This window comes from Erythranthe guttata, chromosome 12 (assembly GCF_056151865.1).
Source record: "Erythranthe guttata isolate IM_541 chromosome 12, IM_541, whole genome shotgun sequence".
Lineage (NCBI taxonomy): Eukaryota > Viridiplantae > Streptophyta > Magnoliopsida > Lamiales > Phrymaceae > Erythranthe > Erythranthe guttata.
Genome location: NC_142544.1, coordinates 17,254,689 through 17,270,501, shown reverse-complemented (window position 1 = coordinate 17,270,501; position 15,813 = coordinate 17,254,689). Strand labels below are relative to the sequence as shown.

The 15,813-nt window shown below is 37.5% G+C and overlaps 3 protein-coding genes across 4 annotated transcripts; all 3 read right to left on the bottom strand.

The window, feature by feature from the left end:
• Nucleotides 1–451: 451 nt before the first annotated feature.
• On the bottom strand, nt 452–4,057 carry LOC105967408 (uncharacterized). 2 transcript variants are annotated; one of them, XR_016034655.1, is made up of 6 exons: nt 3,891–4,026; nt 3,366–3,814; nt 2,617–3,220; nt 1,775–2,468; nt 910–1,689; nt 452–793 (listed from the first exon to the last, which is right to left on the bottom strand). XR_016034655.1 is itself a non-coding variant. In XM_088826272.1 (4 exons), the coding sequence occupies exons 1-4, from the start codon at nt 3,990–3,992 to the stop codon at nt 1,998–2,000; spliced, it is 1,626 nt and encodes a 541-aa protein (XP_088682398.1). In that variant the 5' UTR covers nt 3,993–4,057; the 3' UTR covers nt 1,898–1,997. The 2 variants fall into 2 exon arrangements, 1 of the variants encoding a protein (XP_088682398.1); XM_088826272.1 differs by lacking the exons at nt 452–793; nt 910–1,689 and having other exon boundaries at nt 1,898–2,468; nt 3,891–4,057.
• A 455-nt stretch (nt 4,058–4,512) lies between these two features.
• On the bottom strand, nt 4,513–7,495 carry LOC105967410 (uncharacterized). The gene is made up of 4 exons (XM_012992005.2): nt 7,372–7,495; nt 6,799–7,244; nt 5,361–5,964; nt 4,513–5,141 (listed from the first exon to the last, which is right to left on the bottom strand). Exons 1-4 carry the CDS (start codon nt 7,474–7,476, stop codon nt 4,683–4,685), a joined length of 1,614 nt encoding a protein of 537 aa, XP_012847459.2. The 5' UTR covers nt 7,477–7,495; the 3' UTR covers nt 4,513–4,682.
• A 734-nt stretch (nt 7,496–8,229) lies between these two features.
• Nucleotides 8,230–12,349, bottom strand: LOC105967487 (uncharacterized). The gene is made up of 5 exons (XM_088827363.1): nt 12,262–12,349; nt 10,871–10,887; nt 10,241–10,686; nt 9,020–9,623; nt 8,230–8,688 (listed from the first exon to the last, which is right to left on the bottom strand). The coding sequence occupies exons 1-5, from the start codon at nt 12,347–12,349 to the stop codon at nt 8,230–8,232; spliced, it is 1,614 nt and encodes a 537-aa protein (XP_088683489.1).
• Nucleotides 12,350–15,813: the final 3,464 nt, after the last annotated feature.

Here is a 15,813-nt window from a genome sequence, read left to right as displayed (position 1 = left end):
AAGAAATTTTGAAAAAAAGGGTAGAGGAAGAGGATGTGAGAGAGGGAAGTTGACGGCGGAAGTGTTATTACAATGTAGGGTTTATGCTTTTATGTTTCTAAAATTGATTTAGTTTGATTTATTTTTAAATTTTATGTAATTTCTATAATTTGTGCTCTTTTGTGTATTTTTATATTTTATTGGGGTGATTAATAAATAAAATTATGGTCTTTAGATAAATATTTAGTAGCGATCATAATCATAATTATATATAAATAATTTAAAAATATAATATTTACTTTTAAATATATATAAATAATTAAATAAATAAAAAATTAAAAAAACCCGGTTGAAACCCGATTGAACCGATCCAACCGTGACCCAGTTAGCTGTCCGGTTCGTTGTCCGTTTCGTTCACGGTCATTGGATTTTGGTAAACTAGGGGTAATTTTGTCGATTTATACTCGATTCATTTCATTAGCAATTATACGCTTAATACCTTGAAATTCAAACAACAGTAGAAACAGCCACATTCAAATACATATTGATAAAATAACAAATAAGTTTTTTCTCATACTGATCAACTAATTTATTTTCTCTAAATTGAGAAAAAAAGTGATCAGCGTCAAATTATTGATCCTCTACCAGCAATCGCAAAAGCCATTAATACACCAAGGCACACCCCCACGGCACCGGTAGCCGCTACAATCAACTCTCCCATCACGACATCGTTTTAGTGGAGGAGGTGCAGCCGACACTGAATCTTCCCCAACATCGACAACGTCAGCAACACTAGCATCACCTTTCATCGTAACTGATTATATTTCCAATGCCAGATGTAAAAGATGTAAATTTACAGCAGATGATCTTGTTAAATAATGTCATTAAATTCAAATTATATATATACATACATTAGAGAGAGAAACTAACCAAGTGAAATAAGCAAAAAAGAGACCAAGAAAATAATCTTATGGGAAGCCATGTTCTTGAGTTGCTTGTTACTGAGATGCACACTCGAAATTATTTGCACGAATATCCAGTCATTTCGAAATCGTGTATATATAGGCGAAGATGATATAATGTAATAAACCAAAAAAAAAATAAAGTAGATAATTTCATTAATGGGATTTTGCCTCTTTATAATCTTCATATCAACCTGCCATTAATGCAATAAAAAGAAAAAGTCAATTCAATAAAAAGAAAAATATAGATAATTTCATTCTTGAAAATCAAGATTTCCCTGCCTTTTTAGTTCACCTCTTCACATTGCTTTCTATGCATCTGTTGACTGTAGATACATAAAATTAATTAATTGGTTAATCAAATTAACCAATTAAATTGTGTCTAAATTAAATTATAATTTATCTTGTAAAATAAGTTATGGAGATAATTATCAATTAATTATTGGCCAATAAGATTATTTCTTCTCTTTAAAGAGAGCCAATCAAATCGCGCCACGTTATCAAGAAGACTTTAAGTATGACTCTTATTCTACCACACTATAAATAGGGACCATCCCTACACAATTCAAAACACAACTTAAGAAGAAGAAAAAACGTAGGAGAAAATTCCCTCTATAATATTCAAGTCGTTCTTCATCAAATTCAAGGCGTATAAGTTCAACAAATCAAGATCGAAGAAGAACTCCAAGATCTTCAAGTCAAAACCCGTCAAAGTTGAGCGTTCGATCCGAGATTCAAGTCGCAAGACCTTCGGAAGCGAAGAAGAACTCCAAGATCTTCAAGTCAAAACCCGTCAAAGTTGAGCGTTCGATCCGAGATTCAAGTCGCAAGACCTTCGGAAGACGTTATTCAAATCCAAATCAAATCCGGAGAAGATCAAGTCAACGACCCGACTCCGAAATTCAAAGTCAAACGCATATTATTCTCGAGAGATGAATCGGATGATTAAATTAGAGTTTGTAACCCGCAATATTTATTTTTAATTCAATAAAATTATTTGTGTGCAAGTTTTTCTTGTTTGTCAAAATCGCAAATAAGAATTTGTTGCTACAACATCTAATTCTTTACGGGACTAATGCAGAAGGCGAAGAGATATTTTCCGCTAGTCCAAGTTGGATGGAATCGAGCTTGACCGATAGAATAGCCATGCCCAATATATATGCACCCGTAGCTAGAAGACGCTCCACCATGCACTGTGGCCCCACTCTCGAACGACCATATTATAGATCCCGTCTTACCGTCCATTGCGTAGACGGGCCCATTAGGCGCTGTCGATCCTGCAAACAGAACTCCGTTGACTATGGTCACGGGCCCGTGGGCCGTATCGTTGCTCGGATTAGCGGTGGTCCACCGGATTCTTCCAGTGTTGGCGTCCATCGCCACCCAGCCGCCACCGGTGGTGATTCGTTTTGACGGCTTTAGTGTGAAGGGGAGATTGTCACCGTTTACTATGTTAGTATACACATGCACTCCATCCGTGGCTGCGCCCCATACGCCGCCTCCTTCTAAGGATCCGGGTCCCGCTTTCTGTGGATCAATGAATTCAAATAAACATGTTTAGACTAAAATACCCCTGTCCACTATTCGAGCTTTTTTTTTGGCAACCAACAACTCAATCGAATGTAATTGTGCAATCTAACCGTGCAAAAAGAAAAAAAAAACTCGAAAAACTCACCGTAAACCAGACTATATTGCCACTGTCGCGATCCAAAGCCCAAGCAAAGCCACTTTTTTGGACCGCCACCACAACATCACGCAACCTCCGTTTCGAATTGATGGTTAGCAACATAGGAGCCTCCCCGAAATCCGCATCCAAATTCGGGCCGGGCGGGCAATCCGGGTTATTCGGGACCAAACACGCAAAGTAGAAAACATCGTACCCTCCGAGCTGCCGGGCCCACACGATTTCCCCTGTCTTGATATCGAACGACATCAAAGAATCGAAGTGGACGTCCGATCCGAAACACTGATCTCCAATATTTGGTGGTGTTGTTCGATTGTTCTGTCTAGCCTGACACCGGAGAACTTCCGCTGGAGCGAGGTAGAGATTGCCGGTGCCGACATAGACACGGCCACGAACGGTGTCGATGGAGGGGCTGCTCCCCCATATGGCGGCGCCGGAGTAGCCTCCGATTTGGCCGCCGTTGTCCGGTAGAGTGTAGGTCTGCCATATTATTGCCCCTGTTCTTACATCAAGCTTCACTAGGCTTCCTCTGAAGGTGCAGCATTGCCCTGCTGGCAGTGATACTTCCAGAGACGATACTCCCACGTAGAATCCCCTTAATTCAATCAAAATCAAAATCAAAATCAGATTTATTGATCACTTTATTAATTAGCATCTACTTAATTTTGTTTTAATTTACAAATTGGGAATTTTATTGAGTTAATGGAAGATCAATACCAGGGTTACAAATAAGAACTAACCTTCTGTAGACAGTTCCAGAAGCGGTCACTACACTCAGCGGACCCGGGTCGACTCGGGTGGACCAAACGAGTCGACCCGTGGCCCGTTCAACAGCAACCACATAAGCAGGGCCATAGATTGCCACGATAAGGAGATCGCCGGCCACCACCGGAGTTGCTCGCGAAACTGTTACGTTCACGTATAGCCTCGTCGGAGTTATGCCTGTCAATTCCCCCAAACTCCGTTGCCAGATCAGCGTTCCGTTGGAAGCATCGACGGCGTAAAGATTCCCGTTCCATGACGGAAAGTAGACTACTCCGTCAGCAATTGACGGCGTCGCCGTTATGTCGAACCCGGCTGAGAATTTCCATTTTTGTTTTAGTAGTCCTAATTTCACGGAAGCTGCATTGATTGTTGTTCCTCCAACGGCGCTCCTTCTGTTAGTGATGTCTCCTCCGTGTGTGAACCACTGCAATTATAATAATAATTATAATAATAATAAAAATAATAATAATATAATAATCAGAAAATAAAAATGATCGTACTTCGGCGGTTGACTTTTCTACAACTGAAAGCAAACAGAATGGTAAAAGGAGAATAACGAAAATGCCATTTAGCTTAGTTAGGGTGCAAGTAATTAAATTCATAACTTCATATGAATATGGGAGCAAGAAATTTTGAGATATTTATAAACTGAGAGAAAAGTCCACTTAATGAAATTAGATAATTAATTAGATGAAGATTATCTAGAAGGGGCATTGACTTTTAAAAATTTAGACCGGGAAGTCAAAAGAGCTGACTTTTAAACATGTTTTTATTTACGTAACTAGTAAACGAGTGACAAATGTCCATTTGATATTAGCTGGTGTGCGCCGTGCGGCTCCTTCCTCAGCCCCGAGCGCGTGTATTCCCATCCTACGCGCCTTCATCCATTTCTCAAACTGGATAATTAATTGTTGGGTCCACCAATTAAAAGGCCCAATACCTTGCGAGGCCCATCTGATGCAATAAATCCGACTGTCTCTTCCAAACGCTGTCGTTTTTAATTTATTAAAATTATTTACTTTCCCTATTAGAATATAATTCTAGTTATTTCATTTAAATAGACTTGATCTTACTTGTTGGAGTAGAATGCTAGGATCTTTAAATAGTTTTCTTGTATTAGAGTTTCATCAAGCATAAATTATTATTGAATAAACCACCGAATTATTGAGATTCACAAGAGATCGTATCGATTGGTATAGAATTATTGAGATGGAAAACGAACTAGTAAAGTTCCAACAAGAATTCCCTAGTCATATACACCATAGTGCATGTAACAAATCTATCATCTAACTTTACGGAATACAAAAGGCGAAGAGATATTTCCCGCTATTCCAAGTCGGATTGAACATAGCCAGGCCGACCGAATAACCATGGCCAATGTAAACGCACCCATAGCTAACCGATGCTCCTCCATAAATAGTAGCCCCAGTTTCGAACGACCATATTATAGCCCCGGTCCGAGCATCCATTGCATATACAGGCCCACTTGGCGCCACCGACCCTGCAAAGAGGACTCCATTCACTATTGTCACCGGCCCGTTTGCGGTATCATTGCTAGGGTTTGCGGTGGTCCACAGGATTCTTCCGGTGTTGGCGTCCATTGCCACCCATCCGCCGCTAGTGGTGGTTTGAGTAGACGGCTTCAGTGTGAAGGGGAGATTGTCACCGTTTACTATGTTAGTGTACACACGTGCTCCATCGGTGGCCGCACCCCATATGCCTCCTCCTTCTAGGGATCCGGGTCCCGCTTTCTGTGGATCGATAAGTAACTCCTCAATAAATTCAAATAAACATCAAATAATATCTAATTATGTACTCCCCTCTATTCCTCAACATCAGTTTAACACTTTTGCACAGATGTTAAGAAACTCAATAAATGTAGTTCCACTAACAGAGATAAGAGATAATATGGAACATAAAGAGTAATAAATTATGACATATTTGAGCTTTTAAGACAACCAACAACTCACCGTAAACCAAACTATATCGCCGTTATCTCGATCCAACGCCCAAGCAAAGCCACTTTTCTGAACCGCCACCGCAACATCCCTCAATCTCCGATTCGAAACGATAGTGATCAACATAGGAGCCTCCCCAAAATCCGCATCCAAATTCGGGCCGGTGGGGCAATCCGGGTTATTCGGAACCAAACACACAAAGTAAAAAACATCGTACCCTCCAAGCTGCCGGGCCCACACAATATTCCCCGTGTTAATATCAAACGACATCAAAGAGTCAAAGTGAACGTCCGGCCCGAAACACTGGTCACCGGTGCTTGGAGGCGTTGTCCGGTTGTTCTGCCTAGCCTGACACTGGAGAACCTCCGCCGGGGCGAGGTAGAGATTGCCGGTGCCGACGTAGACACGGCCACGAACGGTGTCGATGGAGGGGCTGCTCCCCCATATGGCGGCACCGGAGTAGCCTCCGATTTGGCCGCCGTTGTCCGGTAGAGTGTAGGTCTGCCATATTATTGCCCCTGTTCTTACATCAAGCTTCACTAAACTTCCTCTGAAGGTGCAGCATTGCCCTGCTGGCAGTAATACTTCTAGGGATGATACTCCCACGTAGTATCCCCTTCAAATTAGAGAAAATTCAAATGTTGGATTAATCTATTCGTAATTAATAGCATTAATTACTGTGTTATTAGTTTGTTTATAGATTTCCCATTTTTTTGGATCGGAATTGTAATACATATTAGATCGTGATTTTCGATCCCATTTTAAATTAAATTATTTTTCTTCCAAAGTAGAAGAAAAAAAACCAGAAAATTGCATGCATAAATATCAACATTGGGAAATTACAAAACACCCCTGAGGTAAGGTGTATTTACTAAAAAATCCCTTATTGTTCTGTAATTACATCCATCCCCTGATATTTGTAGATTTCTTACATTGACACCCTTTTGTTTGGGGTAGGGTGTAAGAAATTTACAAATTGTAAGGAGCTGAATTTAATTTCTCAAACAAAATGGATTTTAATTATATTTCCATTTTACCTTAGGGTGGTGATTGTAATTTACCCTATCAATATTATAATGCATATTATAGGTGACGGGAAAATCGGAATTTTTGAACTATGCCGGTTCTAAATCAAGTATTTCCATTACAATTTTTTGAATTTTGTTGGAACGGTGTTGTAATTAATTTTTCATTTTTGAAAAAAATTGACTTTTTTTCCAAAAGTGCTAATTTCGATCCAGTCTATCAGATTTTCGCTTTTTTTCTTGGTCAGGTAGAATATTTTATATTGGTTAATTCGGTTTCGTGTTACCTAGATAGGATTAGCCAAAATAAAATTTATCAAATGTTTGAATTTTATGTATACCAACTCGGCAGGCTTGTTAATTGAACGGGGCCTAAGAATATAACAAAAGATAAATAATATAAGAGAGTTGCAATGTGAACTAACCCGTTGTAAACAGTTCCAGAAGCCGTCACTAAGGCCAACGGACGTGGGTCGAGCTGAGTTGACCAGACGAGTCGACCCGTGGCCCGTGTAACAGCAACCACATAAGCGGGCCCATATATTCCGACAATGAGGAGATCACCTGCCACCACAGGAGTGGCTCTCGAAACCGTTGCATTGCCATACCGTCCCGTTGGAGTTAGCCCGGTCAGCTGCACTAAACTCTGCTGCCAGATCAGCGCTCCGTTGGAAGCATCAACGGCGTAGAGATTCCCGTTCCACGACGGGAAGTAGACTGCCCCGTCAGCAACCGACGGTGTTGCAGTTATGTCGAATCCGGCTAAGAATTTCCATTTTTGTCTTAATAAACCTAATTTCACCGTTATCGGATTTATGGTTCCTCCGACGGCGTTCCTTCGGTTCGTAATGTCACCTCCATGTGTAAGCCACTGTATGATCAGAAAATTAAAGAGTAGTTAATCGATCATTTTTTCTGTTTTATTTAATTGTATTGAAAATTTTAAAACATTTTAAAAAATAAATTAATAAATAAATAATTAATTAGCATATATATACCTCTGCAGCCGAGTTTTCTACAATTGAAAGCAAACAAAATGATAAAAGAAGAGTAACAAAAATGGAATTCTTAGTTGTGGTGCCAGTAATTAATTTTAAATCCATAACTAATTAATCGATGAATAGAGGATAGCCAGAAATGTTGATCTATTTATAACCAATGAGAAAAGTCCACTTGTTGAATTAATTAATCAATTGATTAATTAATTAATTAATTAATTAATTAGAGCATATAGCAACTACGAATTGCCAACCCTAATTAGGGGAGAAGAAATTTTCACTATATGTATTCAACAGAGTTATAATAACATAGAGTCGATTGCTTGCACCAGCTTATCATCTTCGAAATCAATTGAACTATACTTAAATGGACAGCAATGTAATTACTTGCATTTATTTACTATCCTCGAAATCAGTTGAACTACACCCATAAGGACAGTAATGCCAATACTTGCAACTCATGAATTACAATAGTTAATCGAATCTGAACTAAGTCGAAAGGCATATCAAATCCGAACAAAGTTGTATATACATGTGAATAAAACTAATTATTCCGAACTAATTGTTCCTATAACACACCGTCGATGGACTCTATTCATAGCAATATCCAGGTCTAATTAAACTTTTTTTTTTAGATAATTATTATTGAATAAGCCGAATTATTGAGATTTCCAAGTGATCGTATCAATTGGTATCAGATTATTGAGAAGGAGGAAAAATGAACTAGTCAAGTGTATGTAACAAATCTATCATACATATATGTCAGTTTTTTGTTCTTCATAAATCTTATTGAAAATCTCTCGATATCGTTTTCGAGTTCACTTCTCTTTGCATCGTTTTCAATGCACGAACCTAACTTTACGGAATACAAAAGGCGAAGAGATATTTTCCACTATTCCAAGTCGGATGGAACTTAGCGAGGCTGACAGAATAACCATGGCCAATATAAACGCACCCATAGCTAACCGACACACCTCCATATATAGTAGCCCCAGTTTCGAACGACCATATTATAGCCCCCGTTCGAGCATCCATTGCATAGACGGGCCCACTAGGCGCCACCGACCCTGCAAATAAAACTCCATTCACTACTGTCACCGGCCCGTGGGCTGATTCATTGCTAGGGTTAGCGGTGGTCCACAGGATTCTTCCGGTGTTGGCGTCCATTGCCACCCATCCGCCGCTAGTGGTGGTTTGAGTAGACGGCTTTAGTGTGAAGGGGAGATTGTCATTGTTTACTATGTTAGTATACACACGTGCTCCATCGGTGGCAGCACCCCATACGCCGCCTCCTTCTAGGGATCCGGGTCCCGCTTTCTGTGGACGTCGAAACGAAAATTAATTCGCCGCGACATTGTTTTATTTTTAGGATGAACTAGAAATAATACTATGAGCTATGCCTAAAATTATGAAAATATGGAAACCGGCATATTCGAAAAGGCATAAACATTAGAAATATTACTATCGACTATCAATTTGAACTCATTATTAAATCATGTAAATAATTAAGTAAACAATAAAAATATTGGGGGATTCGCGACCGGAACATATATTCTTCTAATTCTTGGGAAATTAAAAATGGTCGACAAACTGTCTGATACGAAACGTTTTCGAAATACGGTTTATTAAACTTGAAAAACAAACTCACCGTAAACCAGACTATATCGCCGTTATCTCGATCCAACGCCCAAGCAAAGCCACTTTTCTGCACTGCCACCACAACATCCCTCAATCTCCGATTCGAAATGATAGTGATCAACATAGGAGCCTCCCCGAAATCGGCATCCAAATTCGGGCCGGGCGGGCAATCCGGGTTATTCGGAACCAAACACGCAAAGTAAAAAACATCGTACCCTCCAAGCTGCCGGGCCCACACAATACTCCCCGTGTTAATATCAAATGCCATCAAAGAGTCAAAGTGTATCTCCGGTCCGAAACACTGGTCATCAGTGCTCGGCGGCGTTGTACGGTTGTTCTGCCTAGCCTGACATTGGAGAACTTCCGCCGGAGCTAGGTAGAGATTGCCGGTGCCGACATAGACTTGGCCTCTGACTGTGTCGATGGAGGGGCTGCTGCCCCATATGGCGGCGCCGGAGTAGCCTCCGATTTGGCCGCCGTTATCCGGTAGAGTGTAGGTCTGCCATAGTATTGTTCCTGTTCTTACATCAAGTTTCACTAAACTTCCTCTGAAGGTGCAGCATTGTCTGGCTGGTAATAATTCTTCTAGGGATGATACTCCCACGTAGAATCCCCTTCAAGTAAGAGAAAATTGGATTAATCTATAAAACAGAGTTTAGGTAAATACGTGCAAATAAAAATTTGTTTGGGGTAAATCGCAAAACGGGCCTTAGTTTAGTGGGTAAACTGCTTTTTACTCAATAAATAATAGGGTAAATTACAACCATCCTTGAGGTATCGTCAAATTACGAAAACCCCCATCTTGTTTTGGTAATTACAACCACCCTCAATTATAAATTTTTTTACACATCCACCTTTGCGGTTTCAAATTTAGTAGAATTTTCGAGATTATATAGAATACTATAAATTTTGTAGCTGTTTTATCCCATTCGAATTCCACATTTTGAAGCAAGATGATCATAATATGTGTTCTTCGGCTTGCATATATCAGATTGTGGTGCATTAGAAACTGTATTTTTACACAAAACGAGTACAAACTAGAGCACATTCCACGAAATCTAGATGATTATGTTGAATTTGACACCATAAGGGTAGAGGTGTAAGAAAAAATCATAGTTGAGGATGCTAGATGTAATTATCTAAACAATAGGGTTTTTTTTGTAAATTGACTATACCTCAGGGGTAGTTGTAATTTACCCTAAATAATATAAGAGTTGCAATGTGAACTAACCCCCTGTAAACAGTTCCAGACGAGGTCACTAAGCCCAACGGACGCGGGTCGAGCTGAGTTGACCAGACGAGTCGACCCGTGGCCCGTGTAACAGCAACCACATAAGCGGGCCCATATATTCCGACAATGAGGAGATCACCTGCCACCACAGGAGTGGCTCTCGAAACCGTTGCATTGCCATACCGCCCCGTTGGAGTTAGCCCGGTCAGCTGCACCAAGCTCCGCTGCCAGATCAGCGCTCCGTTGGAAGCATCAACGGCGTAAAGATTTCCGTTCCACGACGGGAAGTAGACTGCCCCGTCAGCAACCGACGGCGTTGCAGTTATGTCGAATCCGGCTAAGAATTTCCATTTTTGTCTTAATAAACCTAATTTCACCGTTATCGGATTTATTGCTCCTCCGACGGCGTTCCTTCGGTTCGTTATGTCACCTCCATGTGTAAGCCACTGTATGATAAGAAAATTAAAGAGTAGTTAGTCATTTTTTCTGTTTTATTTAATTTAATTGTATTGAACAATTTAAAACATTTTGTTTTAAAAGAAAAAAAATAATTAGCATATATATATATATATATATATATATATATATATATATATATATATATATATATATATATATATATATATATACCTCTGCGGCTGAGTTTTCTACAATTGAAAGAAAACAAAATGATAAAATAAGAATAACAAATATGGAATTTTTTGTTGGGTTGCAAGTAATTAAATCCATAACTTAGGTAGATACATAGAAGTGCCAGAAATGTTGACCTATTTATAATTATCGGTGAGCATTAGCGGAGCCAGAATTTTAAGTTTGGGGGGCCGATCATGCATTAAAAATATCCTGGGGGTGATGTTAATGCTATTATACACGATTTTTTTATATTTCTATATATGGGCAATTCGACCAGTACTATACTATTATAAGTAACAGCTGTTTCAGTTGAAAATGTGATGTTAGCAAAAAAACATTAAAAAAAAATTATCATACATTTGCAAAGATGAGAAGAGATTCCTGAAAAAGCAAAAAGGGAGTTGCCTAATAAGTTGAAAAAAAAAAAAGAAACAGAATGATGGTCAAAACTTAACAAACTAAACTAATCCTATCAAGAAATTAATTTTTTTGTCTATGTTACAAAAGTCCAACCCTAAGACCTTCCAGCCAAGTTGCTAGTATAAATGAATAAACAGAATCGGGAATCGAAACCGAAACCGAAACCGAAACCGAATTGCAGAAATTAAACAATAAATTGGCCGGAGGATTGGAACTCATGAAGGCCGATCTCAAAAAAGGCATGCCATATCGAACCAAGACTTGCGTATAAACACAATTATTTCTTTTTTTAAATGTAAGCTGTAGGACCTCATGCGCTACCAGTTGTTCTAAAACCAATTGGCGTTCTGAAAATGCGTAAACCCTTAGCCTTATAGTTCATAGCCAAAATCTTGAATGTTTGGAATAGTCTGAATTGTTTCGATTTTTATATAATAATAAATGTTTTTTTTATAATCTTATCGCTTCTAATGCTAATTTTAATATAAATAATTTACTAGAATTGACATGATCAATCACGTGCAAATGCACGTGTAACTTGCTAGTATATATAACAGAAAGCCACATTATACTGTACTAATTTACCTTTGATTTTCACCTTAATAGCATATGTATATATATATTTCTCAGTGAGAGGGCTTAATTAACAATTACCACATTATACACACACACACACACACACACACACACATATATATATATATATATATATATATATATATATATATATATATATATATATATATATATATATATATATATATATATATATATATATATATATATATATATATATATATATATATATATATATATATATATATTCATATCCAGAGGATTATATTATAACTCTTTGAAAAGCTCGAAATCGCTGAACCTAGCTGCAAACCATAGCTTAATGAAGAACAAAGATATACGGAATCAAACTGTACGTACGTTAGAACGTTAGAATCGTATACTTTAATTACGGTCCTGCATTTCTCCAACTAGTAATATTCCGAAAGATAGAGATGTAGTAGTCAGTTGATTCCAAAGATTGTTCTCGCGCTTCATCATTTAACCTATATTTCCGACTAGGTTCAGACACCGTCTCACGTTTCTTACGTATCCTAGGATGAAAAGAGCATCGCATATGCATGCAGTCATGAGTTTCTTTATCACAAGTTCTGCATGATTTGCTTTTTTTCAATGCTCTATAAATAGATAACAAGTTTAGGACAAAGTATAACATGAGGATCGAGATCGAAGAGAACGAGAGGAAACAAGTCGGGTTCCAACCGGAGTTCCCTCAGACTACTTCACTACATGAAACATTGTACCCTAACTAAGGGTGCTGCAGTGAAGTGTTTGGGGGAACTTTGGGTGCCACCTGGCAAATAATCGAGCAAGTTAGATCGGTTTTATCAACTTTCGGTTTTTATGAATAATATCATTTAATTTGCATGCATTTCTTTTTTTCTCCCTGCCTTCGGGTTTCGAAGCCAACGTTATATGGGGTCAAGTATATATCTCTGCCCAGTGGCGGATGTCGGGATGTGCATTGCATACCCTTGAATTTTTCGAACTTTTAATACACATATATAGGGGACTTTTTATATTTTAAAATTATCGGAAAAATTCAGTTCAGTTTAATAAAACCCTAGTTTTCTCTTCTCTACTGTAGGTTCTTTAAAAATTTAGGGATCGAAAATGATAATTGATCGGTGAATTAAGGATTTTTAAAAGAACGTATTACAAAATGTTAGTAAATATATTTTTTGTTTAAAATTTGATGTAAATTTCTTAGGCATTGTTCAATAGAACTTGTTAAATATATGTTTTTTTTAAAGCAATTCAAGTTTCTTTTACTTAATTAACCTAGGATCGATTTGTTACAAAAATCCCAAAAGCCTCAAGAAGAAGAACTATATATATATAATTCATGTATAATATATAGTTTCGAATATTTTGATTGTTTCTCGAAATATATAATATAAGTTTCTGATATATTTTTGTAATCACAAAAGTTCATATTAGTAGAGACTGAAATCAGATACTATAGTGAGTGGTAGCATATAGTATATACCTCTTGAAAAAGGAAAAATTAAAGAGCAGGTTTCTATTTTCAACTTTGAAGAGAAGAAAAAGGGTAAAGAAAAAGCAGGAATATATATATGGGTCTATTAGATATAACCCCCTTAGACATTCAAATAATAGGGGTAGACCCAAATTTAAATTTGCCATTTTGATAAAAACCCAACCTTTTCTAAATTACATAAGTACCCTCAATCAAATCCCACAAATCACGTTACTTTACCTTTTGAAATAATATCAAATCCCACCCTATTTTCCCGTTAAAACACTATCCCCACAAACCCACTACCAAAAAATCTACAAACCTCTCAAAACCAGAAATTTATACGGATCTCGCGGACGGTGCAGGATAAATTAGATGAGGAAAGTACTTGCTCCTCGCCGGAGTCCGACGGAGACACCGTCCGCTGTGGTGCAGCGTCGTAGAAATTTTCCGGCGTTGGATTTCGCACAACGGCCTTTTCTCGTCTTTTCGAAAGCATTCATTGAAGAACTCCCACCGATCAGGCATAACCTTCCCAAATCCCTAAAAAATCATCAGATAAGCAACTCAATCAATAACCGAAACAAAAAAAAACAAAAAAAAAAAAAAACAAAATTCCTCGTTACAGATCGAAGGATTCGATTAGCAAAAGCTCACGTAAGTATTCAGTTGCCAAACGAAACTGGAGAAATTGTTGTGCTTGAAATACTTGGGCAACAAATCTCTGGCAAACTCACGTAATTTGGCCCAACGAAACCGACAATATACTAATAAACTATCCCACTGATATAATTTGACTATGGATCTCGTTAATCGACTATGGGCCGCCGTCACTGCTCCAATCTAGGGTTACTCAAATCTAGGATTACTCAAATCTAGGGTTTTGATAATTCTTCGGCCCATAGTTGATTAACGAGATGCATAGTCGAATTACATCTGTGTTAATATACTATCACATATCATTTAATAGACTATCCCACTGGTATAATTTTACTATGGATCTCGTTAATCGACTATGGGCCGAAAAATCATCAAACCCCTAAAATAATAATAATAATAATATATATGGAAACTGAATAATATGTTTGTTTGAAATACTAATCAATTAGGGTAATTTTCCTTATTATATGAAAACGATTAGGATAAATAATAATATATATGAAAAAATAATAATATAAATGGAAACTGAATAATATGTTTGTTTGAAATACTAATCAATTAGGGTAATTTTCCTTATATCATGTAATAGACTATCTCATTGATCTAATTCGACTATGGATCTCGTTAATCGACTATGGATCCCGTATTATTCAACCACATAGTATATTAATAATTTCAATATAGTACATTAATCTGCTATGATAGTATATTACGGTTATAGTAGTGATATGAAATTGTGTTACAAACAATACACCACTGAAATGACAAGAACATTGAGAACAAAACCAACGTAAAGTATTCCAACATAACCAATACAATAGTACATTAATAATCTCATAATTTCAATCTAGGGTTTTGATAAAATACTTAAAACACATCATAACACAATCAAACCAATATGTCGAGTTAAAAAACTCTAGTACATTAATAATCTCATAATAGTATAATAAAATGATAATGGTAGTATCATATGGTATTCATAATAGTATACTACTGTATTACAACGGTTTAGCACTTAACCAACGTTACCGAGTCATTACATCGTAAACACCTCTTTATAGCAACCAACCCACCAAACCTCGAAATCATGTCCTCATCGTCAGCCAAGATACATTCACCAACGCCTTCCAGCCTATATGTCATGCTTATATCCCACCCATCGAGTTGTGGCCACTTTGAAATAACAAATGCAACCAATTAACCGCGAGTAAACCCGTTCGAACACCTCTTTATAGCAACCAACCCACCAAATCTCAACAAAATCCGTACAAAATTCGCCATCGATAAAACCTTGAATCATAATACGACATTAAAAATACAAAATACTAAAAAATATATTAATATGATAAAAAATAAACTTAAAATGCAAAATTCATACGATAACTTAAAAAAGACTACAAAGTATATTTTAATGTACTACCCAGAGTCCTAAAATCCGCTGTTATAAACAAATAAATCAACTATCGACCGGGATCAAACACATGAACTCCACGACCGCGGACAGTTATTTCAATTACTACGTAAACCAACTACGACGTTCATATAAAATAACTCTGGTCCAATATGCGTGAACAATCTTTATCTAACTCTGTCAATCCTCTTCCGAACAAACATCATCCGCCAAAATTAACGATGTATATATGACGGAATAATTTTGTTAAAAAACGTTCTACATAATATAATCAAGTATCAACACACCTCTTAAAATTTCTAACCACCATACACGACGATCCTAGCCATTGAACGAAAAATAAATCGAAAAACGCATTCATACCCGGTTAACAACGTCCAACAGATGAGCGCT

What these genes read in the sequence shown, in the direction of transcription:
- LOC105967408 (XM_088826272.1), bottom strand. Translation starts at nt 3,992, where the DNA reads ATGAATTTAATTACTTGCACCCTAACTAAGCTAAATGGCATTTTCGTT. An exon ending in TAGAAAAGTCAACCGCCGAA is followed by an intron (nt 3,815 to 3,890) that starts GTACGATCATTT and finishes TTATAATTGCAG; the next exon opens with TGGTTCACACACGGAGGAGA. An exon ending in GCAATATAGTCTGGTTTACG is followed by an intron (nt 2,469 to 2,616) that starts GTGAGTTTTTCG and finishes ATTGATCCACAG; the next exon opens with AAAGCGGGACCCGGATCCTT.
- LOC105967410 (XM_012992005.2), bottom strand. Translation starts at nt 7,476, where the DNA reads ATGGATTTAAAATTAATTACTGGCACCACAACTAAGAATTCCATTTTT. An exon ending in TAGAAAACTCGGCTGCAGAG is followed by an intron (nt 7,245 to 7,371) that starts GTATATATATGC and finishes CTGATCATACAG; the next exon opens with TGGCTTACACATGGAGGTGA. An exon ending in GCGATATAGTTTGGTTTACG is followed by an intron (nt 5,142 to 5,360) that starts GTGAGTTGTTGG and finishes ATCGATCCACAG; the next exon opens with AAAGCGGGACCCGGATCCCT.
- LOC105967487 (XM_088827363.1), bottom strand. Translation starts at nt 12,349, where the DNA reads ATGATGAAGCGCGAGAACAATCTTTGGAATCAACTGACTACTACATCT. An exon ending in TCTGGAACTGTTTACAGGGG is followed by an intron (nt 9,624 to 10,240) that starts GTTAGTTCACAT and finishes TCTTACTTGAAG; the next exon opens with GGGATTCTACGTGGGAGTAT. An exon ending in GCGATATAGTCTGGTTTACG is followed by an intron (nt 8,689 to 9,019) that starts GTGAGTTTGTTT and finishes CGACGTCCACAG; the next exon opens with AAAGCGGGACCCGGATCCCT.